At 45.4% G+C, this 25,654-nt stretch overlaps 1 protein-coding gene across 2 annotated transcripts in view; it reads left to right on the top strand.

The window, feature by feature from the left end:
* Positions 1 to 25,654, top strand: part of NSMF (NMDA receptor synaptonuclear signaling and neuronal migration factor) — a 47,902-nt gene that overhangs the window by 8,458 nt on the left and 13,790 nt on the right. Inside the window, exons 2-7 of one of the 2 annotated variants that reach the window (XM_083423786.1) lie at positions 9,784 to 9,845; positions 10,685 to 11,218; positions 12,595 to 12,670; positions 14,847 to 14,915; positions 24,189 to 24,241; positions 24,696 to 24,785. In XM_083423786.1, coding sequence (XP_083279912.1) covers positions 9,784 to 9,845; positions 10,685 to 11,218; positions 12,595 to 12,670; positions 14,847 to 14,915; positions 24,189 to 24,241; positions 24,696 to 24,785 — 884 coding nt within the window. The remainder of the gene's footprint in view (positions 1 to 9,783; positions 9,846 to 10,684; positions 11,219 to 12,594; positions 12,671 to 14,846; positions 14,916 to 24,188; positions 24,242 to 24,695; positions 24,786 to 25,654) is intronic. The other variant, XM_083423787.1, reaches the window with a different exon arrangement.

Below are 25,654 nucleotides of genomic sequence, written 5' to 3'. Positions count from 1 at the left end.
AAGTGTTGGAAGAGATCATGGTGGAGAATTCCCCCTTCCCTCCAGTTAGGTTGAATTGGCTGGTAACCCACTCCCCGTAATGCCCATTTGCTTCCCTTGCTCTTCTAGCATGCAGCATGGCTCACTTGCTTGAGCCATTGAGAAGGATGTCCTCTCCATGAACTTGCTTCTGAGATGAGCCTGAGATATCCCACCTTGCTTTCAAATTGCTTGTGGTGCTTCCAGAGTGGCTTTTGTGGCCCTGCCTCTCCTTCTCCCATCCCCACAACAAAACTGTGAAGTAGCTTAGGGTCTGGGACGCAGGTGGCGCTGTGGGTTAAACCACTGAGCCTAGGACTTGCTGATCAGAAGGTTGGCAGTTCGAATCCCCACAACAGGGTGAGCTCCCATTGCTCGGTCCCTGCTCAAAGTGCAAAGTAGATAAATAGGTACCACTCTGGCGGGAAGGTAAACGGCGTTTCCGTGCGCTGCTCTGGTTTGCCAGAAGTGGCTTAGTCATGCTGGCCCCATGACCCGGAAGCTGTACGCCAGCTCCCTTGGCCAGTAAAGCGAGATGAGCGCCGCAACCCCAGAGTTGGCCACGACTGGACCTAATGGTCAGGGGTCCCTTTACCTTTACCTAGCTTAGGGTCAGAGAGACCACAGGTCTTTCATGACCAAGTGGGGATTTGAATCCTGGTCCTCCAAGTCCTATCCCAACAACTCCACTCTGATTCTCTCCCTGGGCAGTGAGTGTCTTGTGTGAGGATTTCTCAGATGCAGAAGCTTACGTTTTCCTATTTGTTTGCCGCGGTAGTAGCAAACTGTTCCTTCTCACGGCTTATTCGCTGGTCTACGGGCAGCATCAGACTCTCACACCCATTTTTAGTCTCCTATATGTTTGGGGTTTTTACTTGCTTGTAACAGGGAATGCCACATGCAGGCAAACTCTGGATTCCAGAAGGTTAACCGCATGTCTGAAATCCACCCCACCCGCGTCATTACATGCCCTCTGTGGCTTCTGGTCTTTGCTTTGAGCTGCTGTGCTTTCAGGCGTGCAGCGCCAGCGCTCAGTAACGAACCTGCTTCCCGCTTGCTGCGTTATAACTGCATCGGATGCATCGGAATCTCGGCGCTTTTGGTGCCTCTTTGGTCGCCTTTTGCACACCTGCTCCATCCAAATTGTTCTTTCCTTAACTTCACTGCCTTAGCTGCTTCCTTCAAGGGCGGCAGTGAGGAACCTCGGAGCTGAGGGGCGGGCGTCGCTTGAGTGTTCCCCCCTCTGCTGCAGAGACGGGGCTGCTGTGTAGTCTTTCTGGAAGTCTGGATAGAGAGATGCTCCGCAAAGCAGAAGCCACTTTTGCCCAAGTCACGGCTCTGGCGTAATAAAGAGCTGGGAAGGAAGCGCTGCCTTCTGCATGATTTCCACCCACATTGCTTTAGAGATGAAGCCGCGGTCGGTACTGACACCAGCAGCAGCCCCGGAGGTCAATGGGACAAATTGCAGAGGGCGAATAAAGGACACAGAGGTGGAACGGGTGTCAAAAAGGGCTGGGGGCGGGAGAAAAGTGCACAAAATTTAATCAGGCTAATTAATTTAATTGAATTAGCCACATTTGTCACTATTGTTAATTTCTGTGAACAGAAGTTGGACTACCTCTGTTGCATCATTGCCTTACTTACCTGCATTGGAGATGAGTGGTTTACCTGTGCACAGCATATGCGAAATAAATAAAAAAGCTGAAAGGAAGCTAAGTGCATGAGCATGTACAGAGTGCACATCCCTTGTCCAATACAGCAGTGTTCTCATATCCTGCTGCTTTCTTGCTTTAAAAAAAGTGTGTAGCTGCAGAGCTGTTTTGCTTCCTTATTTTTTAAAAAAACAATTTAATGCATCCTAGTAATGTGGTTGACAATTAATAAATGCATTTATTTATGTATTGATATTTCTGGACTTTATTTCATTTGCATTCCTAAGAATTTCTGAGTTTGGGGTTGATACACAATTTTATAAGCTCTTTAAGAGATCAATTAAAATCAGATGTCATCAAAGTCCTGCTTTAGAATACTTCAATCTATCTACCAAGCTCTGATAGGTTTCTGACAATTCTTAATGTTTTTGGCTGTTTATTTATTTATTATTTTTATTGCATTTACACCCCACCTTTTCCTCCAAGATGTTCAAGGTGGTGTACATGATTCTCCCCCTCCGAATCCCCACAGCAACCTTGTGAGGTAGGTTAGGAAATTCCCAGCCTCCCTGCCATGTGACTTTCAGCTTATTCATGTTTTTATTTGATTTATCTTGCTCTCAGAATGGGTTCCAGCACTGGATTTGTGTGTTCTTGTGTTAAAATGTCACCCGGGCAACAGTCACTCTCTACACAGCATAGAAACTTTGATGACATATCAAAAATGATCTGGATGGCTCTGTTAATTTTTTTATCTGTTTTTTAAAAATTGCATTTATATTACACTCCCCCGCCCCCAAGGAAAGGCAGTGCATGTGGTTCGCCCCATCCTTTTTATCTTCACAACAATACTGTTAGGCTGAGAGAGACAGTAACAGTCCCAAGTTCATCCATTGATTTGAAACCCTGGGCTGGGTCCAGACACATCATAGAAGCGTTTCAGTTACGCATTGTAAATTTAAACAGGGAAAAACGAGACTCCCCAGCGCCCCCTGGTGGCACAGTGTTATATCGCATATACTGTACAACACACATACCGGTAAATTGCTTTTTCTTTACCAATTTAGCCGAGTCCCTGGTTTCCTGGGTTCTAGTCACTGTGTGCTATCACTGTTTAAAAAGGGTTTGTGCTGAGAGCATGTGCCAGTACTTCCAGGTAGAAGTTGAGTGAATCACTGCTGGCTACGTCACAAGTTTTTGTTTTGCAACATGTACGTGATGTTGCCATCCTGCACTTCTAAAAATGTTTTCATCCAGATTTCTCCTTTACTGCATAAAATCCAATATGCAAAAATAACCGAATATCATGACACAGCTGCTGAGGGTGTGGAAGCACATTAGTGCATTTTTGCAAGCTGGAAGGCAGTGTTGTCACATGCGTGGTGACATTTCAGTGGTGGTCACGATTGCTATCATGGTTGCCAGAGAATTCCAACAAAAACAGAAAAGGAAGTGGGAATCACCAGAGGTCTACTGGTTCATCTATGGTTAGGAACAGAAATCAGTTAAACAAATGCAATCAGTAGACACAGATCTCACTATCCGAACACAATGCATGATCAGGAAAACATTTGTTAGGGGAGCATTCGCATAGCAAGTCGACAATTCTCATTGATTCCTATCGCAAAATTTCTAATGTGTTTCGGACCATGTTGGCTTGCAATTAACAAATTCTTTATTTCTACATTGTTTTGCCAATCAGAGCAGTCAGCACTGGTCTAGATGGGCTCTAGTGAATTGAGTCTGCATAAGCAGCTTCACACATTTAAGTCTAGGACTTGCCGATCAGAAGGTCAGCGGTTCGAATCTCCATGACGGGATGAGCTCCTGTTGCTCGGTCCCTGCCCCTGCCCACCTAGCAGTTCGAAAGCACATCAAAGTGCAAGTAGATAAATAGGTACCGCTCCGGCAGGAAGGCAAACAGCATTTCCGTGTGTTGCTCTGGTTCACCAGAAGCAGCTTAGTCATGCTGGCCACATGACCCAGAAGCTGTACGCCGGCTCCCTTGGCCAATAAAGCAAGATGAGCGCTGCAACCCCAAAGTTGGTCACGACTGGACCTAATGGTCAGGGGTCCCTTTACCTAATGCTCTTCCCAGTGCGGTCTGCCAGGGGTTTTCCCTGACATCTTTTCAGCACCAGTTGACCTCCCCACCCCTGGCTTTCGATTAGACTGAAAAGATGTTGCTTTTGTCATTAGTGTGCTGCCAAAGGTTTCTGTGGCTGTTCTAGGGTTGCTTTGGTTTGTGTGTGGCTGTACAAGCACACATTGACAGTACATTTAAACACGCCCCCCCAAAAAAGAATACCAGGAACTGTATTCTACAGTTACAGGTCTACAATTCCCAGAGCCCATAAACTACAGTTCCCAATATTCTTCTTTTGAGGAAGGGATAATATGCTTTAAATGTGATTTAAATGTACACAGCCTTGGTTTTCAGTTGTGTTGTCACTTGTAGACCTTCAGGGAGCTCACCGCTAACAAGTCTAATAAGTAAGAAGAAGGACATAAGAAGAGCCTGCAGGATCAGGCCAGTGCCCCAATTAGTACAGCATCCTGTTCTTACTTGCAGTATGTGTGTTCGCGTGTGCTAGGTTTCATCCCTTAGCCCTGGCTGAGCCAGTTGTTGTTTAATGTTGCTAGAGAGAGGCATTATCGCTTATGTATGAAAGGTCAAGATGCAACCCTGTGACATGGACAAAGGAGGACCATTTGCATTTTTTATTTTTATTTCTGCAAAGCTCTGGGTTTGCAAAATGCCAGTTAATGTTTTGAAATGGTTGTATTTCCAAAGAACGTCACCCAGACAAAAGCATCCTCTCTGAGCACAGACTGGTTGGTGATGGTGAAGGACTTTGTTGGGCTGGACGCCAAGTTCTCAGGCTGTCTCTGTTTTTCTCCCTCTCTTGCTTTACTTTGTCTGTTAATGGAGCTGCTGGCCAGTGTGCCTACCTGCAGGGACCAAGCACGTTTAGCAAGGGAGTCAAAACAAATCTGAGTGAGAGCTCGAGAGGACAGGCATATGACTAGAAAGCCGTCTCATCAGTTAGGGTGGACGAACCATCAATTTCACTTTCCGTTTCTCACTTTCCCAATTGTTAGCATCACATTTCAGTATCAAATAGCAATTAATTTTTGTTTTTAATTCTCATGGGACTCTTTCTCATGAACAACTTGGATTAAGAATGCTGCAAACCCGGAAGTAGGTGTTCTGGTTTGTGAATTTGCCTTGGAATAAGAACATGTTCCGCTTCCTGTTGAGTGTGTTCCATTTGTAAATTGAGTCCCCCACTGTTCCCTGTTGAGTCTGCCGGCTGCTGAGTCCCGAGCACCCACACAACACAGAGGTGATATTTGGAGCTTTAGTTTTTGCTTCTTTTTGCATTTTTGTTTGTGTGGTTTTTTGACTGTGACTTGTTCTTCGTTTTGTGGGACTGACTTGTGACTGTGTGCAACCCAGTTCAGCTACTGATTGATTGATTGATTGTGTGACTGCAGAAATGGAGCCCAGGTCTGAAAAACAAACAACGACTATCATCAGTGCACATAAGAAAAATAATAATTTTAATTTTTATCATCTACAATACTGTCTTATTTATTTTATAGTACATTTCACTGATTATTGCTTTCATTTTATGGATCAGTGGTCTTATTAGATAGTAAAATTCATGTTAAATTGCTGTTCTAGGGTTTTTTAAAGTCTGGACTGGATTAATCCATTTTGCATTACTTTCTGTGGGAAAGCACGCCTTGCTTTTGGAATGATTTGGTTTTGGAACAGACTTCCGGAACGGATTAAGTTTGGGAACCAAGGTATCACTGTAGATCTGTACAAAACCAGACCAACAAATGCAAAACTCTTACCATCAAATATGCAATGGCCATTGATGTCCTTACTGATGCTGTCCCCATAGTTTACAAAACAATGTACTAAGAATAAGGAGTCAAAATTCTCACTATTTTATTATTCTGTGATATCTGATTATGGCCTTCCAGGTTATTATTTTTAATTTATCAGTTGATAAGTTGTCGAAGGCATATGCCCATTTCTATATGCAGTTTTGCCTAATATACCCATTTTTGCACGCATGCCACTAATACAATGCATTTTGGGGTATATTATTTTTCCATACAGAATCCATTTTTATCCATATTCTCACCTAACGTGCCTTTTTGTATCCCCCCATATGGCTGGAGAACTGTATTCCTAAATTCAGAGAAGTGTTGGTTTGCATATTGTTTTGAGCAGTACAGTATTAGAACAGCTTGCAAATGCAAACCCGCTTTCTTTCACCATCCTTGCCTTCTGGCTACCTTAGGCAGAAACCCATTTTGCTGCAACATTTTGGAGGAAGCCCATACTTTCGTTGCAAAGGTCCTCAAACCTTCTTGGTTTAAGAAAAACAACAACTGAGGAGCCCAGTTCTGAAAAACAAGGATAGCAGAACTGGGTGTTCTCACACTATTTGCAAAAGAAAACCTGCCAGGAAAACCACGTTCCAGAAAGCTAAATAGAGCAACCAAGCAAATAGGAAGGAGGAGTTAAGTGACCAAGTGAGCCCTCCTTTCATCTCCATAGCAGTAGAAACTGACCATTCTCTAGTTAATGTCAACTCCTTAACCGCTTGGCTGCAAAATGTCCCAGGTTCAGTTCCTGGAATCTCCAGATATGGCTGAGGACATGAGTGTAGCCAGGATTTTTGTTAAAGGGGGTAGGTCTTTTGTTTAGGGGGGGACAGAACCTCAGTTTGCTATGTATTTTTATGTGTTTTATTATTTTAATCATTGATTTTAAAATATTGATTTATTCAAATCATCAATTTCAAAAACCATCATTCAAATCATCGATTTCAAAAAATCATAATCAAAACCAGCAATTTCAAAATACAGTGGTACCTCGGGTTACAGGTTTTTTCAGACACTTCAGGTTACAGACTCCGCTAACCCAGAAATAATACCTCGGGTTAAGAACTTTGCTTCAGGATGAGAACAGAAATTGGGCGGTGGCGGTGCGGTGGCAGTGGGTGGCCCCATTAGCTAAAGTGGTACCTCAGGTTAAGAACAGTTTCAGGTTAAGAATGGACCTCCAGAACAAATTAAGTTCTTAACCTGAGGTACCTCTGTAATCATAATGAAAACCACTGATTTCAAAACAATCATGATTCAAAAACACTGATTCTAGAATCAGCATGATTTAGATCACTGATTTCAAAATAACCGTGATTAAAATCATTTATTTCAAAATAACGATGATTTAAAATGATTGATTTTTTAAAAATCCCCTTGGCTATGCTCATGACTAGGAGAGATACCCTAGGGAGCTGCTACCAAGGAATATGGGTCATTTGTCTTACACAGTAGAAGGCATCCACCTAGGGGCCCTTGAGCCTCCAGCAAAGAGCTGTTTTGCCATCCTCCCCACCTCACCCTACCCCAAAAATCTGACACAGTTGAGGTTGCTTGTACAGGAAGATGCCTCCTCATGGCTGGTTGGGATGCCTGCACTCCAAGGAAGCTGCTCCAAGGACCACTTTGTTCCCACTCTTGCAGCAGGTCTCAGCAGACTCCTTCCAAGGGCAAAGCAGCTGGGGGATGATGATGCTCCAGGTGGTGTGGGAGGGTGCCTATGCCTGATAGGTGAGTTTTGCATGCCTGGCGAACCCCTAGGTACACCTATGCAGCCACCTGTGTTCATGAAAAGCATCTGTAGCTCAGTGTTTAGAACATCTGCCTCACATGTGGAAGGCCCAGGTGCATTGGACGAGTGGTCTGACTCTGTACAGGGAAGCTTCCTGTAGTCCTATCTAATCCATCCCATTATTCAGAACAATAAGGACTAGAATCTTTCTTCGTTTTCATAGCTTCCTGGTAGAGCACATGCTTTACATACAAAACGTCCTCAGCGTGACTGGGAAAGACTCCTGGGGAGCTGCTGCCAGCCAGTGTAGGCAGTATTGAGCTGGGTGGACGAATTGTCTGTATGCTGCTTCCTAATGCAACTGCAGACGGTCCCAGATAAAAATGCATCACTAGGTTAAAATGTTGTGGGCAGGAGGTAGTGTGAAAAAGCAGCTGCTAGTCAGAGCAGAGGAGAGACTACAGGGCTACCTGAATGAACGGCCTGACCTGATACAAGGCAGGTTTCCTATTCTTTATCACCAGTTCGGAGCACTGAGTACACAGTCTCTCAGTGGACCAGTCCATCCGATTCATCTACATGTTGTCTGTAGAGACTGTGGAAGCATTTTGAAATCCTAAGTGCTGACATTCACATTGTTTTGCGCACATTACTTGCCTGGAGACCTGCATTGCAAAATTAAGAGAAGGACAAAATTCTGAAGGGTGGTTTTGCTTCAGTGTGCTTATGGTTTTGGAAAGTGTACTTTAAGTAGGTTCTCCTTCAAATGCAAACTGAATCAGATTTCTCCTTTAAATCTTAGTTCGGCAAGAGCCCTAAATCCGCTTTATTTGCAGCACTTGGGTTTTCCAGTATGCGATTGAATCCCACCTGCAAAATAGTGACACCCTGGATGTGCCCTCCAACTGCCTCAGCTGGATTTCCATCTCTGGATGGGTTATGACTGGAAAAGGTGCAAACTTTTAGCTGGTGGAATTTTCCAGTGGGAAACGACTCTCTTTTTCTTCCCCTGGGCTGTGAAAGAGCCTCTACATAGTCCTTCGAGAGATGGCGCAGCACACTCCTGCAGTCAAGCATGCTTGAAAAGGACAGAACAAAAGGTGCCCTTGAGCACAGATGGTTCAGCGCAGTGCTGTGGCAAAGAGGCAGCATCTTCTCCTTGATGCGTTCGGTGATGGTGGCAGGGAAGGATCGAGTTGGTTCTCTGGATTGCCCCTACCAGATCTATCTGTTTTGGTTTGAAGCCTGGAAGTGACATCCCTCTGATCCACATCCACACCCTGCACCTAACCTACCTCACAGGGTTGTTGTGAGGATAAAATCAGGAGGAGGAGAACTATGTAGCCACTTCAGCTCCTTGAGGTGGGATGTAAATATAATAAATAGCATTTTTGTACCACGCTAAGAGTCATGGAGAATCCTGAAAACTGTACTGCTGACCTCTACAGTCGCAAGCACAACTTAACAAACCACAGTTCCCAGGACTCTCCGTATGTTAAAGTGATATAAGAATGCTTGACCTCTGTATATCACTGGACCACAACTCCCATCATCCCTGACCACGGACCATTCTGGCTGGGGTCGATAGTATTCATAGCCCAGCAATTTCCAGAGGGCAGTCTGTTGGCTTCCCCTGCTTTAGATTTTCTTGGTACAGGTTTTGAGGTACTGTCCTGGATGACACAATTGTGATTGTGCGGCAGAGTGGATGACTCATTTTTCTAAGAGGCTGCAGTTTTGGAATAGCTAGGGACTAGTCTCTCTCTCAATTTCTCTGTCATTTCCCACCACCCTCTCTCTTACACTTCGGGTGATCTGCAGCTAATTGACAGAGGTGCTTTGCCCATCACATCAACGGACCTCATCTTGCACTTGCCCCCCCCCCCCATTAATGCAGAATGCAAGAGTTAAGTCCCCTGATGTTGGACTACAACTCCCACAATCAGGGATGATGGGATGTTGTAGTCCAACAACATCTAGAGACCCAAGGTTGAGAAAGGCTTATTTGAATCCAAATGAAAGCAGGAGAGTCTGATTTCCTGGCATTGCTGTTTGTTCGTTTTTATCTAAAAGCAGCTGTGGGTTGTGACAGATAGAGCAGTCTCTAACTGGAACAGAGGTACTGGGAGGAGAATAACTTAACCTTTACCTGCCTGTGTGGTTTCCACAGTCTGCCTATCCCCCGCCTCTAAGTTGCTTTTTTGCCACCCTCTCGCCTCCAGCAGAAAACATACAGGTATATTCCTCCACTGTTAGGATAATGGCAGCTTTGAGGTGTGTGAGTCAAAGAGTGAGTGGTTTCTCTTTGTGGGTTGTAGGTGGGGATTTCCCTCATTTTTATGAGGGTGACAAAACACTTTGGAGCTGGATTTTGCTAGTTTGCTTTGCTAACTCTCTCTCTCTCTCTCTCTCTCTCTCTCGTTTTTCCTCTTTCTCTCCACCATTTTGTGCTTCTGTACACCTGACAATTTAAAGAGCGGCGAGGGCTTTTGGAGATTATCTCTCTCAGAACCATCCGGAAGGCCAAAATGGTTCAGGTAGGAGGATGTGTTGATTTTTATGTTATACTCATGTTTAAAATTATTTATAGGCTACTTGAGGCAGCTTACGTGGCATAAAAACACATTTTCCAAAAGAGCCCTGTTGAGGTTGTTTGTGTGGGTGTGGTATTGTTCAAAATATTTAATTTAATTTATTTATTTCAATCAATTTATAAGCTGCTTGATTGTAAAAAACAAAAAACAAACTCAAAGCAATTTACAAAAAGGATAAAACAATAAAATGATCAATAAATAAATGGTTGTTGTTGTTGTTGTTTTGCATGGCTTGTTGCAAAACTTAGTGGTGTCCAGTTATGGAAGGATATGCCAAAAGAAACCTGCATTTTTAAAATTTATGCAATGTGATATACAGGGCTGGTGTGTGTGTGTGCTGCCATTATGCAGGAGTGTAGAAAGGGTTGGTGTGATGTTGGATTAAGAATTCAGCTGCCTGAGAATCTTGGCTTTAATTTCATTTATTAGTCCTCGTGAGTTTCAGCACTGCATTTATGAAAATGAAAATCCCCAAACTAGAAGGAAAATTCCCAAACTACCGGTAATTAATAATGGTGATAATGATCATAGGTTTGAAAGTGGGCAGGTAATATGTTCTGAAATTTCAGAAGGAAGATTCAGAAGGCTGAATATGTTTCCATTGTCAGGACATGGGGCTTTACTATCTTATGAACGTCAGAAGTGCCCTGCTAGAAATGTCTGAACTCAAAGTCAGAACAGTTGTCCATCTTCAGATCCTGGACTCCAAATTTCTTTTCACACTGGAGAAAAAGAAAGCTGGCCTCTTTAACTCAGGTTCTCATATGCTCCTTTCCTTCCAGATCACCTGCTTGCTGAATCCTACGCTGGGCAGGAGGACTCCCCAGATATGCACCAGGGAGCCCAGAACAAGCGGCGCCTTTCCCTCATTTCTGACGGCAAATTTGAACGCAGCTTCTCAGAGGAGCGTGGCGAGAAGCTGGCTGGCGAGGGGCCCAAACCACGGGTCTACACTATCTCCGGGGAGAGGCCTATGCTCTCCCAGCACCAAAGTGAGAGCATGGAGCTGGTGGTCATCAAAGGGGCTGAGGCTGAGGAGGAAGAGGAGGAAGACTGCTCCCAGGGCCAGCCTCTCCAGAATGCGGTCAGCTCCCACAACATTGGGAGGCACTGCAAAGGGAGCTGGGCAAGCAGCCGCCAGGTCTCCAAGGAGTGCCCCGGCTGCACCCACCTGGCTGCTCCTTCCCAGCATGCTTTCGACATAGAGCATCCTCACCCCCACCACCCCCATCACCACCACCACCACCACCAGGCCGGCGAGACTGGCTGGCGCCGGAAAAAGCTGGAGAGAATGTATAGCATTGACCGTGTGTCAGGTTAGTAACGGAATAAAAGAAACCATTACTGCTCGATTGAAAGGCCTGTGCTCTTGTCTCCAACAGTGGGTAGTCTGATTTCCCTGGGAAAAAATGTGGGTGGAGTGACACCCGGCTCCTGTAGCCAATGTGGTGTAGTGGTTAAGAGCAGTGGACTCGCAATCTGGTGAACCGGGTTCGTGTCTCCGCTCCTCCAGATGCAGCTGCTGGGTGACCTTGGGCTAGTCACGCTTCTCTGAAGTCTCTCAGCCCCACTCACCTCACAGAGTGTTTGTTGTGGGAAAGGAGGAAGGGAAAGGAGATTGTTAGCCGCTTTGAGACTCCTTAGGGTACTGATAAAGCGGGATATCAAATCCAAACTCTTCTTATTCCTTGCAGCTAGCAATTGGAGGGTGAGACAGTTTCTGAAAGTGGAGGTTCCACTTAACATTTACACTGCTGCTCCACTTACTTTTGGCTCTTGCTCCACCCACCAGAGGCATGTGGCCCCCAGAAGGTTTGCTAGGAAAGGAAATGTGGCCCTCGGTCTGAAAAAGGTTCCCTGGCCCTGCCATCTAGGATTTAGCTCCACGCCCAGTTCGATGTTGTGATCTGCATTATGGTTGGATGGCTGACAACTCTCTGGTTTTGTTTATTAAATAATAAAGTAATGTACAAATCATGAAACTTCTGTGGCAGGTAACTTAGTAAAGGAAGGGTACTGGTGGAACAAATAGCATGTTTGCCCCCCTTCCCCAGGGGTCATTTGAGGTCAAAGTGTCTGTTACAGAGTTTTAATTAATTTTAGATTCTGAAGCTCTGTAGTCAAAGGATAAGAACATAAGGAAAGACTGGCTGCTAGAATAGGTTAGTGGGGCATCTAGCATCCTGTTCTCACAGTAGCCAGATGCCCATTATGGAAAGCCCCAAACAGGAGCTGAGTCCAATAGCACTCTCCCACTTGCAAACCCAAGGAACTGGTATTCAGAGACATACTGACTCCCTTAGTGGAAAGAGAACAGTCATTGTGGCTAGTATCAGGTTCATATGGGGAGATCTTTCAGGTATCCTGGGCTCAAGCTAAAGAGCCAGCATTACTGATAACCATTGATAGATCTGTCTTTCTTCATGGAGCTGCCTAATCCGCTTTGAAAGCTTAATGAGGCTGAAGTCCATCACCATCTTTCTGTTCCCCTGCTGTCTGAAGTGTTTTCTTTTGTCTGTCCTACTTAATTTCATCAGATGATCTGCTCTTCCTTTCATCCCATGATAACTCTGGTGAGGGAAAAACATATCTCTTTATGCTTTGTCCACACCATGCGTAGCGAACTTCAATCGTGTTCCCTCTCTTCCCAGGACTGAATGCTCATTGCTGTGACTGTTTACCTCTCTTGCAGATGATGTCCCCATCAGAACTTGGTTTCCCAAAGAGAACCTCTTCACTTTTCAAACAGCTACAACAACTATGCAAGCGTAAGTTAGAAAACTGGTTGGCTGGGCATGGAGGAGAGCATGTAAAATGTCTGCATGCTCATTCACTTAACCAGCCATTCTTCTGGGTTCACATAGCATTGTTATAACAGAGACATCAAGCTGCCTTATCTGAGCCAAGCCACTGATCCATCACATTCAGTATTGTCTACAATAACCCACAGCGGCTCCCTAGGCTTTCGGAAGCAGAGCCTCTTTCCTAGCCTTACCGGGGGATTGAACCTGGGAATCTTCTGCATGCAAAGTATATGCTATGCTGCTGCAATTCATTTAAGAGAGAGAGCAAGGTTCTAGTCCTCATGTTTCTGAGTTCAGGGCTGAATTAAACAGGAACACTGGAAGCCTTCCCTTCACGCTTGCTCAACGCAGCTTCTTTTGCATGAAATATATTGCCCTTCTTTCTCTCTGTGGCTTCATCTCCACATACATTTTTATATGTGTACATTTTTGTGCTCTTTGGAAATGGCCACAGCTACAGCTTTTTCACACAGTAGAGTCCCATGAGCATGACTTTGTGCTAAATTCACACATTTAAACTGCCTCATCTTATTCAGTTATGAAGGCAGGGTAGGGACCTGAGCCTTTGCCTCATTGATGGTAGAGCCACAGCTTTGGGATGTCACACTTTGAAAATGTTTTGGTTTTTTTTATTTATAATCATTTGGTGTCAGGTTAAAAACACACGCACGCACACGGAGCTGCTGTCTATCTGCAGAGCATGACAATACATTACATTTTTATGTATATAGGAATATATGTATACACCCAGCCACCCACCCACCCCTTGCTACTGCAGAAAAGTTCAGCTTGTATTTCTTCACTAATGTATATTTTCTCTCACTCTTTCTCTCTGCCTCCCCTCTGCTTTTCGTGGGACCATCAGCATCTCGTAAGTACAGCTGCTACCACCCCACAAATTTGTAGCCCCATTTTGGCCCATGTTTGTTGGCATCTTTGGGTAAAACCCCCCACATTTTCCCGGTATCTTGTCCATATTTGGATGCACAAAAAGGTGACAAGGGCCTTCCAGCCTTCCACCTATTTTTCTCTGAATATGATGTTCATTCCCAGGGTCTCGGTAGTGGAAGACTCAATCATCAAAGATTAAACCCAGCCAGCAAGCATCTAGCAGCTTGCGTATTCATCCAACCCTCCTCTCTGTTTTCTCCTTTGTTCTTTTTATAATTTTGTTTTTATATCTGTGATCCGTTCTAGGAGACTGGGGATGGAGAGAATCCCTGACTATGCATCCTTGTGACCTCTTGGTTAGGGAGATGGGGAACCTTTGGCCCAGCTCCCATCAAGCCACACCTGGAGGGTCACAGGTTCCTCTTCCCTGTTCTAGGTTATTTGTAATGCAGATGGGAAGAATGGGCAGCGTGGGTGCAGGGTGTTGAGGCATGGCAAATGACAAGAGAGAAGTCGCCTTACTTAAAATACTCAGCAAACTGAATTTTTGTGGGGCCCCCCCTCCCCAAGAAAGGCCTCTGCCTCGGACATTTCATTGTTACGGTCCAATTTTTCAGTGTCGTTTCTGAAGCTTTCTTCTCTTTTATCCTCTAGGGGTTAGGAGGTAAACATTTAATTAATGCTCGTTCCTTCTCTGAATGCTGTTCTCACAGTAGGCAGTGCAAAACCTTCCTTTACTGATATTATGGGTTACATGGTAGGGGGAACATAAGTAGAAGGAGTTAGGCCATGATAGGGGAGTGCAAAATGTTAGCCTGCCACCAATTTATCCGCTCTAGATATAGTCCTTTTTCTCCAGGCTCTTACGATATGCCACCTCCTGATCTATTCTCCTCCCCCCAAAAAAACTCAGTGTGTGACATACACTCAACATTCCTCCTGACCTATTTTGCCCCTCCCAAAAAAACACCGGTGCATGGTATACACTCAGCATCTCTTCCTAATCTATCTCCAAGCGCAAAACAGTGTATGATACACTCAACATCCCTATTTGCTCCTTCAGCCTCTCTCCCAACTTGTTTGTAGTTCATTTTGTGGCTTGCGTCTCCTTCCTCTTCCTCAAGAGGTTTGCCTCTTGATTGGGAGTCTGCGCTCTCCCTTGTCCTGTGTTGCTGTCCCCCCTAAATGTCGTCCCCCAGTTTCGAAGCTGTTCTAGTTTGGTTTTAATGCCTTAAAACTGGTTTCCCAGGGCATTCAGGGGCTACGCGGAGAGGAAGAGGCGGAAGCGGGAGAATGATTCTGCGGCTCTGATCCAGAGGTACGAGGGCGACTCCTCCTCGCACGAGTTCAATCCTTGCCTTGTTGCATGGGCCACCTGCAAGGGGCATCGGCATTGCTTTTGAAAAAAATAAATGCTGGCAGCGAGATGTTTCAGATGCTGGTACAGAGAACCGAAGAAGCTGATGGCAGTCAATTGGGCAGGTTCTTTGTTCTTAACAGGGCACAGTCCCTCTGAAAGCAAACTTGGCAAGAGCTTGAAGGCCAAATATTTACTAATGTGGTTTGGTTCCATTGTGCAGGACTCGTCACTGATTTTCTGTCCTCCCAGCAAATAGAGATAACTAAACACGGGGTGGGGATCTTTTTCAGTGGGGATCTTTTTCAGGACCACATTACCTTTGGGGAAAACCTCCGAAGGATCACATTCCACTGGTGAGCAGGTCCAAGGCAAAAGTAGGCAAGACAACAAAGGCAAATTTTACTTTGTACAAGAGTCTAGTTTCTACTCACACCACCTCTCTAACATCCACCCAGGCAAGCAAGAAGCAAGATCAGAATTCAAGGCAGGGCCAGCCCACCCATGAGGCAAGATGAGATGACTGCCTCATGTGGCAGGATCCACAGGAGCAGCAGAGCTGGCCTCCAAAGAATCACTGCCTGTTGCCACAATGATGGCAACAATAACTGCAGTGCACTCCTCTGAGGCCAGGTCAGCCTCCTTCTTGGCAGTCTCCCTCACCACCACCCCATAGCAGCCTCTTGGCAAATTGGAGGCCTTGCTAGTCTCCTTTTACCCTTGTTCCTGATGTCGATCTTTCCACCCCTCTTGTTCCTGATGTAGATCTTCACCCACCTCTTCTTCACTGGCTGTGGGGAGGCACCATGTTGTAGTCCGCCTCAGGTGCCAAAGTGTCTTGGGCCAGCCCTGATTCAAAGACACATTCCAACCACACACAAACATGCAAGGAGGGCACAGAGCAGGGCCAGTGAGGGGTGTTGTCTAGGGAGAGTCCCAAGGCTTGGAAGGCCATATTTGGCTCTCACTCCTGAGGTTAGAATCAGAACTTCGCACTGAAAGAGGGAAGGCAACCCCTCTCAAATAGACCCACACAAAGAGGGCTAAATGTTTTGTGATAGGGTAGTGTTCAAAGTCCTTTGCATACATTAACTCCACAATTGTTACAATAACCTACTAAGGTAGATAGTTGTTATTTTACCCCCCCAGTCCTGCAGACTGGAAGACTGAGCCTGAGTGAGCATGAGACTTACTGTGGCTGAGGTAAGATTTGGAGAGGGGGATGTTCCAGTTCACACTTGTGATCTCCAGCCCTTCTCTAAAAGGAGGGGAACCACACATACTCCTAGGCTTTGCCAAGTTTGCTTTTGCTGGGTGAAGCGGGGAAATGGTGAAGAAGAAGGAAAAGTTGGAGGGAATCAACCTTTGCAAGAGATGTCCCGTTAAGAAGGCTGTTGTGTTGTACAGTTCCATCTTGGAAAAACTGGGACGCCTCCCAGCGAAGTGGTTGTACTCTGGACTTGAGCCAACCTGAGATGCGAATCTCCCTGCTTTGTTTTCCTGGTTGCGGGAGAAGGTGGCTGAGTGCATGTTGCTGCGTGGGGCTTTTTTCCAGCAGGTTCGTCTGCCGTCTGGCACCCTCTCCTGGAGCTTCGCAAGGGCAGACCTTGCAGGCGGTTGAATGTGGTTCCCATCTTGGGTTGATGCCGCCAGTTTCCCAGGCTGGCCTGGTCTTTCCTGCTGCCTCGTCTTGGCAAGATCCTGCTCTGCAGTCCTAAGCAACCCCCCTCTCCTCCATCCCTGATCCTTTTGCTTAGAAACTGTTGCACGTTCAAGGGGAATAAATGCTTTTCTCCCACCCCCTTTGGTGCTAGGCTGGCCTGCTCACTCTCCTTGGCTCAGAAGGAGAAGCTTGGTGCCAGCAAATTTTGGTCTCTTGACGTGGTGCCCAGTCTGGCAGGGCGAGGGACTCATTTCAAGCTGCTTTCTTTGGTAATCAAACAGTGGCTTTTTGCTGCAGCAAGATTGGGGGGACGGGGGCGGCGTTGCTTGAGGCTGGCTGAGGAACTGGGTGTGGTTGTGGCTTATTCTCTTGAGAACTTGTGGGGCAGGGGAGGAAAGCTCTTCATGCTACTAGTCCACAAGAGGACAGGATCCTGTGCCAAAAGACACCATCGTCACAGCAGGAGAAAAGAAGGGAAACAAGCTACTAGTGAAGTGGAGGGGGGTAGCTTACATTTTTTCATTCTTTGGGGCATTTTGAGAGGCGAAGTGTAGTGCTTTGATTGCAGCGATGTCCCCTTGCCCAGTTTCTGTAGTCTCTGGGGCAGAAATGGCTTCCAGTATGGCTGCCTTACACCACAGTGTTAAAGAACACTGGGGGTGGGGGTGGGGAGAGAGATTAAATGTTTGTGGCTCTGTCAAGGGAGGGGAGATTTTTAGGGGGAAGATGCAACACCCTCCTCTCTATGGGGGGTGGATGAGTGAAGAGGAAAAGAGACATAGAAAGCCCCCCCCCCATGTTCTCTTGGTCCTTGCGTCGTGCCCTGTTTTTGTCCGTGGCGGGACATTGCCTTGCCTTGAGGGCTTTGGCGGCAGCTCATAGCTCCCCATTGGTCTGAGAGCCCCACCCCTGGCCTAATGTGTGTGCTCCGTGCCTCCTGCTGGGTCCAGCAATGGGCCTGTGAGTGTCTCCATGGCAACCAGGCCTAGTGTGGATGGAGTCAGTGGTTGGGCTTTGTGTGATCTTGGAAGATGAGGTTCTGTTCTCTTTCATACAAACGCACACGGAATCCTTTCTGTGACTGAAATCCGTTCTTTGTGCTTGGGTTGCTAAATACTCCCAGCCACTCACCCCTTGTATATAGTGAAAGAATTTCTGCACTATTATAGAGTGATTAATTGACTGGAGGAACTTTTATCCAACTTCATGGGAGGGCAGAATGGAGCCTGGGCTGTGTTTGTGGCTGGCTGGTTGACTGGCTAGCTGGGGTGAATTCAATGCCACCCCTACCCCCCTCCTCACTCACTCTGTTCAGTTTGTTTTAGAGCCAAAATGCAGCTTTTTCACATAATTGCACCATTCAACGATTTGCTTTGCCATTTGGCGTTGTAAATACAGTCTCTTTTGAAATCTAAATTTGTTTTAAAAACTCCTGTCTCACCCATCTGCCTTAAAGGCCAGGGTGCGGGTTACAGCAATAAATACATTTTTAAAAATAATAATAATAAAGATTGTCAACGAAATAAGAACAGAATTTGCCAAGGTCAAAGAAGTGCTAGACTAGGTTTCTTTTTACGCTCTTGGTTTTAAAATAAAATTTGCGGGGGAATGGAAAAAGAAATAAAAATATTTAAATCAACAATACAGCAAAATAAGGCCATCTGTAAGTCGACTGCAATCCATTTTGAAAAACCTGATGGAAAAGGCAGGTTTTCAGCTGGTGCCTAAAAACAACGCTGATATAAATCAGATGTTACGCCATGGGGTGGCTGTTACTGAGAAGGCCATGTAGGTCACAGACACTGCCCACCCACCAATTTCTCTTAAGGCTTGAACTACCAGATGTGCCTCCTGAGTAGATCTCAAGTTATGGACTGAATGACATGGGGAAAGACTCTACCTTGGATGGCCATCCCACAAACTAATTAGGGCTTCATGCTTCAAGGCTGAAATGTTGAATTGGGGTCAGTAGTTAACTGGTGACTAATAAGAAACCAGTCTTGTAATGGTCCCTAAATGTCAGACCCAGCAACATTCACAGCATACATATAAAGCACTGTGATATCAATTTAAACTGCCATGGCTTTCCCAGAAGAATCCTGGAACCTGTAGTTTGTTAAAGGGAGTGAGAGTTGTATTCTCCTCTGACAGCTACAATTCCCAGAGTTCCCTGGGAAGAAGGATTGGTTGTTAAGCCACTCTGAGAATTTTAGCCCTGTCAGGGGAATGGGGGGCAGACTTCTAGGGACATTCAGCTGCTTTAACAAACTACAGTCCCCAGAATTCTTTTTTTTAATACACACACAAATATATACACACACACACACACACACACACACACACTTTTTTATTGGTTTTTTAACATATTAGTTCCAACAGTCATACAACAGTCATACAACATATCTTCACATCTTATACAATATTTTTGACTTCCGTCAACACCTCTGATGATTTTCCGTTCTTTATCACTTTTCTACATTTCTTAATTTCCTATTACATTTAATTATCCTCAACTAATAATTCTTTTCATAGTCTTTCTTGTAATATTTCAAATAAACCACCTTAGAAAACTTCTTGTAGTCCCACTAGTGTAATCTGTTCACTACAATTACTTTTCAGATAGTTCATACATTTACTCCGTCCCCAGAATTCTTTTGGGGGAAGTCATGACTATTTAAATTTGTATCATACTGGTATAAAATATATGTTGTGAATGTAGCTTTTCATGGCTGCAATTTCCATTAGCTACAATTTCTGGACTGTTGCTCTTTCATCTTCTTCATTCAGCTCTATGTACTTTTGAAGGAAGAAAATGCTAACCAGCCCCACTACCACATCACCAAGAGTCCAATTAATATGTGTGTACGACACTCAGAGACTTAGTGGGTGCCAAGAGAAGACATCCAGGGTGCTATGGGCGCTGTATTGTTGGCCCCCTGCATTTTAGATTCTGCTTTGAGCAATGGATTTGTATTTGGATTACGTGGCCTTCAAGATGTCCTTCCGAGTTCTATGAAAATGAAAGAAATTCTAAGCATGATTTGTCCAAGAATATTTGCCCACTTTAATTTTAGCTCTAAGCTGTTGGGCCCCTTCTGAGTTTGCAGATCTGTGGTTGTTTGCTAACAGGCAAAGGCAAAATTATTGTTTCTCCTTCCTTCCAGAAGGAAAACCAGCTCTTAATTATACATGCCTTGCTAGATGAAACAGAAGGTCCACCTGTTTGCAATGGGGGTGTGTGAAAGCACCAGTTGGCCCCCTGTTGGAGCCCCGGGATCTGGGGCTCAAAGATATGGATGTGCCTCTACTATCTTTGGAGAAATGCTTGTTAATTCTGTTCAGCATTCCGTAGAAAATAACTTCATAGATGTTTCCCATTTTGGATTTTCAGAGGCTCTTTGAAAATAAACTGGCCACATGCATAGATTTATGTCCTTCATTTATGCAGATTTACTTGGTAGCAGTGGAGGCTGGTTCATTTGGGCAAACCAACGTCAGTCTATCCCCAGCCAACTCTCTCCTGCCTGCCTTCTTACTTCCAACCAGTCCTGGTTGTAAGCTCTGCCTCTCAGTGTCCTCCTCTGTAGACCTTGTAGAAGTAAGCAGGGAGTAAAATGTGGGAGGATTGGAGGGACATCAGAAGTAATGGCCCTGCCTGCCATTGGTCTGGCGCCATCTACTGTTAGACTTCCTGCCTTCCACCCTTCTGGTCCCAGTGGGCACTAGCCTCCTCTGTCTGGTAGAGTTCCACATTTCTAATGCCTGATAACAGGTAACTTTTGTGCCTGATTTATTTTGCTTTTGTTTATCTCATGAACAATTTATATTTATGTGTCTTGTTTTCTGAGGATTCTGGGATGCCATGCCCACAGTAGCAATGTGCTATTGGGTACAGTCCAAGGCACCATGGGCGTAGCCAAGGGGAAGTTGGGGGAAGTTGCTCCCACCAAATCAAGTAAATCAATAAAAATACTTAACTGAGGTTCAGCACCCCCCCCCCGCCTCAACATAAATCCTGGCTACGCCCATGCAAACTACTTTGATGCCCAAAGCAGAAAATTCAAAATGGTGCTTTACCCTTAGTGTTTTTAAAAGTGTTGTTGGGGGCAAGTGCCTGGCAGTGTGTGACAAATAGGGCTAACTCTGATTGGGGTGCCAAAAATATATTCTTTCTCCCCCTACCCACAATCCATAGTGTGTTCGTTTCAGTCTCAATTACGGTGCAGGCTATGAAAATTATTCCTTCTCTCCCTGGACTTTGAAGAAGACCCTGCATTTTTGAAGCTGTGGTAAATGCCACAGGAGATGTACTCCCATGACAGACTTCAAATTTCTTTTTCTAGGTCATATCCCTTATGGGCATTTTAGTCCCTGAGAGAGAAAATCCAAATCCTCTTCTCTTTCTTCCCAAGGTGGTAACAACCTAATAATTACTCCCTGTAATAGCAAACTTTGTGGCAAGGGCAGGCAGAAATTTGAATCAGGGCCCACTGCGAAACAAGGAGTTACGTATCAGCATTCTCGAGGGAATGCATTTACCCCTCTGCAATTACAAGAAACTTTTTTTAAAAACCTAAGAGGGTAAAAAAAGAGGGGGTTCTTTTGGGAGGAAGGATGAGATATAAATCTAAAAAATAAATTGACAAACAAAACACATGATTGGCATCCGTTGAAAGTTGTGTGTTGGGAGTGAGGTGGGTGTGCATAAAATGGGGATGGGGTGGGGGGAGAACGACCTTCTTCAGCTGCTTATAGCTGTGTTCCCAAACTTTTCCCCTCACAGACCACTTGAAGATTGCTTAGGGTGTCAGCAAATCCATTAGGTTGCATATACACCGTACATTTAAAGCATATGCCTTTCCCCCAAAGAATTCTAGGACCTGGAGTTTGTTAAGGGTGCTGGGGGGCTTGTCGCTCTGTGAGGGTTGAACTACAGCACCCAGGATTCTTTGGGAGAAGCCATGTGCTTTAAGTGCATGGCCTGTATGCTATATGATTTTTAAAATTTTATTTTTACAGACATGCCGCTGACCACCTGAATGAAGCTCATGGACCACTCTTGGTCCATAAATCACAGTTTGGAAACTCTGGTTTATAGTATTGGAGAAGGGTATGTCTGACTGGCTGGAACCTAAACGAGAGCACACCTCTGTTTGGCTGCAAGGGTAAACTGCAAGCTTTTTTGCTGCAGACCCGACTTGTACATTCAAATAATTTACAGTTGGCTGCCCTTCAGTGGTACTCCCAAATCTCCTGCCTGAGGTGAGCATCCTCTCCCTGCAAGCTAAAATTGCGTCTCTGGGCTTCTTTATGCCATTACTGAGCCAGAATCACAACACTCATTTAAAGTAGTATTGTCATAACACTCATGGCTTCCCCAAATAACCTTAAGAACTGTCATTTGTGAAAAGTTGCTGAGACTTGTTAGGAGAGGACTACAATACCCAGAGTTCCCTGGGAAGAGGGATTGAATCATAGATCATAGAACTGTAGTTGGAAGGGACCCCGAGAGTCATCGTCCAACCCACTGCATTGCAGGAATCTCAGTTAAAGCATTCATGACAGATGGCCATCCAACGTCTGCTTAGAAACCTCCAAGGAAGGAGAGTCCACACCACTTTCCAAGGGAGTCTGTTTCACTGTTAAAGTGCATTCAGTTTTGTGGAAAATGATCCAAAGAGTAACCATGATGGTTTTGGGAGGGCATTTGAGAGCCACATGAAAGGCCATGCACTCTACTTTCTTTGGACAAGAGCTCCAAATCCTTCTGCCAGTAAGGCATAAAGCATCTTACAGGGAATAATTTTCAGTAAAAAAGCCCCACTTGGGTTAAGGGCTCAGAAACCCTTCTCTTCTGCATTATTGTTAATCCTTTTCAAATTTCAACCTTGGCATTTGCATGGAATAAGCATGAAGAATCATCCCAAAAATTATAATTGTGGAACAGTGTTCTGCCAGCAATGGAATTCAGAGCAGGTTTTCCCTTACTTAGCAAACACTTCTGCACTGGATTCCTAAATACAGATGTAGCAATGGCAACCCCCAAGTGGCAACTGTGAATGTAAGCATGCTGGAGCAAGTTGTGGCCAAATGGTTCACTTTCAACTTACCACCACTTGACATCCCTGGAAGATACATGCAGATTTTGCTCCCAAGATGTTAGCTCACATGTTCTCATGAACAGTTGCTGCTCCAGATGTTATTTGTTTGTGTTTCGATGAGCATTTATTCAGGATCCTGAGCAGCTCCAAAAGTGGTGTAGACATACTTTTATTTTATTTTTAAAACAATGGTTCTGTTTTGCAAATTGCGGCCCCCTAAAAAACAGCAATAACAAAATGGCTACCAATTCCTTCTGTGTCATTGCTACAGTATATACTTGGAAAGAAGGTGATAAATGTTGAAATCAGATAAACAATGAGTAAAACAGCTATCTGATATCACCCCTTCCAAACTCTGCATGGGTCACTGAGAACATGAATTCTCAAGAGAAGTATTTATAAAAGTTAGGAACGGAAACCGTATTGTGTCAAATTGATTAGGGCCACATTCACACCACACATTTAAAAGCTACTACGACTTCTCCCGGGATGCGGGTGGCGCTGTGGTCTAAACCACAGAGCCTAGGACTTGCGGATCAGAAGGTCGGCAGTTCGAATCCCCGCGGCGGGGTGAGCTCTCGTTGCTCGGTCCCAGCTCCTGCCAACCTAGCAGTTCGAAAGCACATCAAAGTGCAAGTAGATACCTCCGGCAGGAAGGTAAACGGCGTTTCCGTGCGCTGCTCTGGTTTGCCAGAAGCGGCTTAGTCATGCTGGCCACATGACCCGGAAGCTGTACGCCGTCTCCCTCGGCCAATAAAGCGAGATGAGCGCCGCAACCCCAGAGTCGGTCACAACTGGACCTAATGGTCAGGGGTCCCTTTACCTTTACCTTATGACTTCTCCCAATGAATTCTGGGGGTTATAGTTTGCTAAGGGTGCTGAGAGTTCTTAGGAGATCCCTCTTCCCCTCTCATGGAGCTCACTAGGAAGAGGGATTGACTGTTAAACCACTGTGGGAATTGTAGCTCTGGAAGGGAAACTGGGATCTTCTAACAACTCTCAGCACCCTTAACAAAGTACAGCTCCCAGAATTGTTTTGAGGGAAACCATGACTGTTTAAAGTGGTATCATAGTACTTTAGATGTGTGGTGTGAACATGGTGTAGATGTAGTTTGCTCTCTTGCATTCCGTTTATCATGCATCAATCTTTCCATGAGTGCATAACGCCAAACATGCTTTTGCCAATATGCAATTAAAACACTAGAAGATGTATTCCAGCCTCCAGCTATGGCCGATCTAGCTATGTCAACAGGAAGTTAATAAGATATTCAGGGAGCTGTTTAGTGCAAAGATTCCTTGCTTTTTTTTCTGTGGCTGATCTCCACTCCACAAAAAAACCACACCTCCAAATCTCTTTCTATATACAGCTTGATGTATTTACCACCATGGTACCTTCTGGGAAATGGCCCACATCATGGTCTTCTTGGCTCCTTAGTATTGACCACCTTCTCTTTGTTCTGCTTCTTCCAGAAACTTCAGGAAGCATCTGCGGATGGTGGGGAGCCGCCGCATGAAGGCGCAGAGTGAGTGAGGGGATGGAGGTGGTGCAGGGTGTGCTGTGTTGAATCATGTCCTGGAGCCCTAGATCTCCTAGACTGGGGAAGCAGAGGGGAATCTGTGGCCTTCCAAATGCTGTTGGACTCACCACTCCCTGCTAGCCAGCAGGGCCCAACGGTCAAGGGTGTTGGGAGTTGCTAGCTTAGCAAAACCTGGAGGGCCATAGAAGTTCCCTGTCCCTGCCCCAGAGGGCTGTTCTTGCCTTGCTTCACTTTCCCTCCCTGTGCCCCACTTTCTCATCCAGACCGATCCATGAATATAGCCTTCCTTTTTTTCTTGTTCACCTGCTCTAGCTGTTACAGAGTGTGCCTAAAGAGCATGAGATTGTGAGCCAGGGCGGTGTGGTGGTTTTTCTTTTGGCTGGTCGTATAGAAAGCTGTGATAATTTAGTCCCTTATTGCCATTATTTAATTTTTTTAGCCTTTGCCGAGCGCCGAGAGAGGAGCTTCAGCCGGTCCTGGAGCGACCCCACTCCCATTAAGCCCGAAAACCTCAATGATTCCCGAGAAAGTACGTTCCTTTGTTGTGTCCTCGATGAACCTCCCCTCCCGTTCCCTACCTTCCAAAACCCAAAGTCAAACTGGTTTGGCATGGGCTTAGTCACTGGGCCATCCATGTGAACAATTCCAACTAACCCTTAGGTTTCCCCAGAATCCTGTTCTGTCTGATTTGCTGTGGGGATTAAGCTGTGATGCTGCTGTCTTAGGGTGCTTAAATTTGCTGGTCTGTGTGTGAGTTGCAGAGGGTGGCCTCTCACAACAGCTAGAATGGAGGTGAGAGAGTGTCTGTCTCTCTGAGCTTCCTTGAAAGCGGGTTCTGCTTGGGGACAGGTAGAGGGTCCCAGGTTCAGGCCCCAGCTCCTCCTATTCAGAATCATGAGAACTGAAGAATAATGATTCAGTGACAGTGTGTCTACTTTGCATTCAGAAGGTCCAAAGGCCCCCAGCAACTCTAGGTTGGGTTGATACACACATTCTCCCTCTAATCCTGGTTAGCCACTGCCAATCAGTGTAGAGAATATTGAGCTACGTAGGCAGACCAATGGTCTGATGTGTTGTAAGGCAGGCAGCTATGCTCTTATTTGGTAGGGGCTGTAGCTCAGGGGCAAAGGTACCTCGTTCAATCTCTGGCATCTCCAGGTAGGGAACCCGGCAGAGGGCCTTCTCGGTAGTGGCGCCTGCCCTGTGGAATGCCCTCCCATTAGATGTCAAGGAAATAAACACCTATCTGACTTTTAGAAGACATCTGAAGGCAGCCCTGTTTAGGGAAGTTTTTTAATATTTGATGTTTTGTCATGCTTTTAATATTCTGTTGGGAACTGCCCAGAGTGGCTGGGGAAACGCAGCCAGATGGGCAGGGTATAAATAATAAAATTATTA

Source organism: Podarcis tiliguerta (genome assembly GCF_965153285.1).
Source record: "Podarcis tiliguerta genome assembly, chromosome: Z".
Lineage (NCBI taxonomy): Eukaryota > Metazoa > Chordata > Lepidosauria > Squamata > Lacertidae > Podarcis > Podarcis tiliguerta.
Note: the sequence above shows the minus strand (reverse complement) of the source record. Positions and strands in the feature narration are given on the sequence as shown.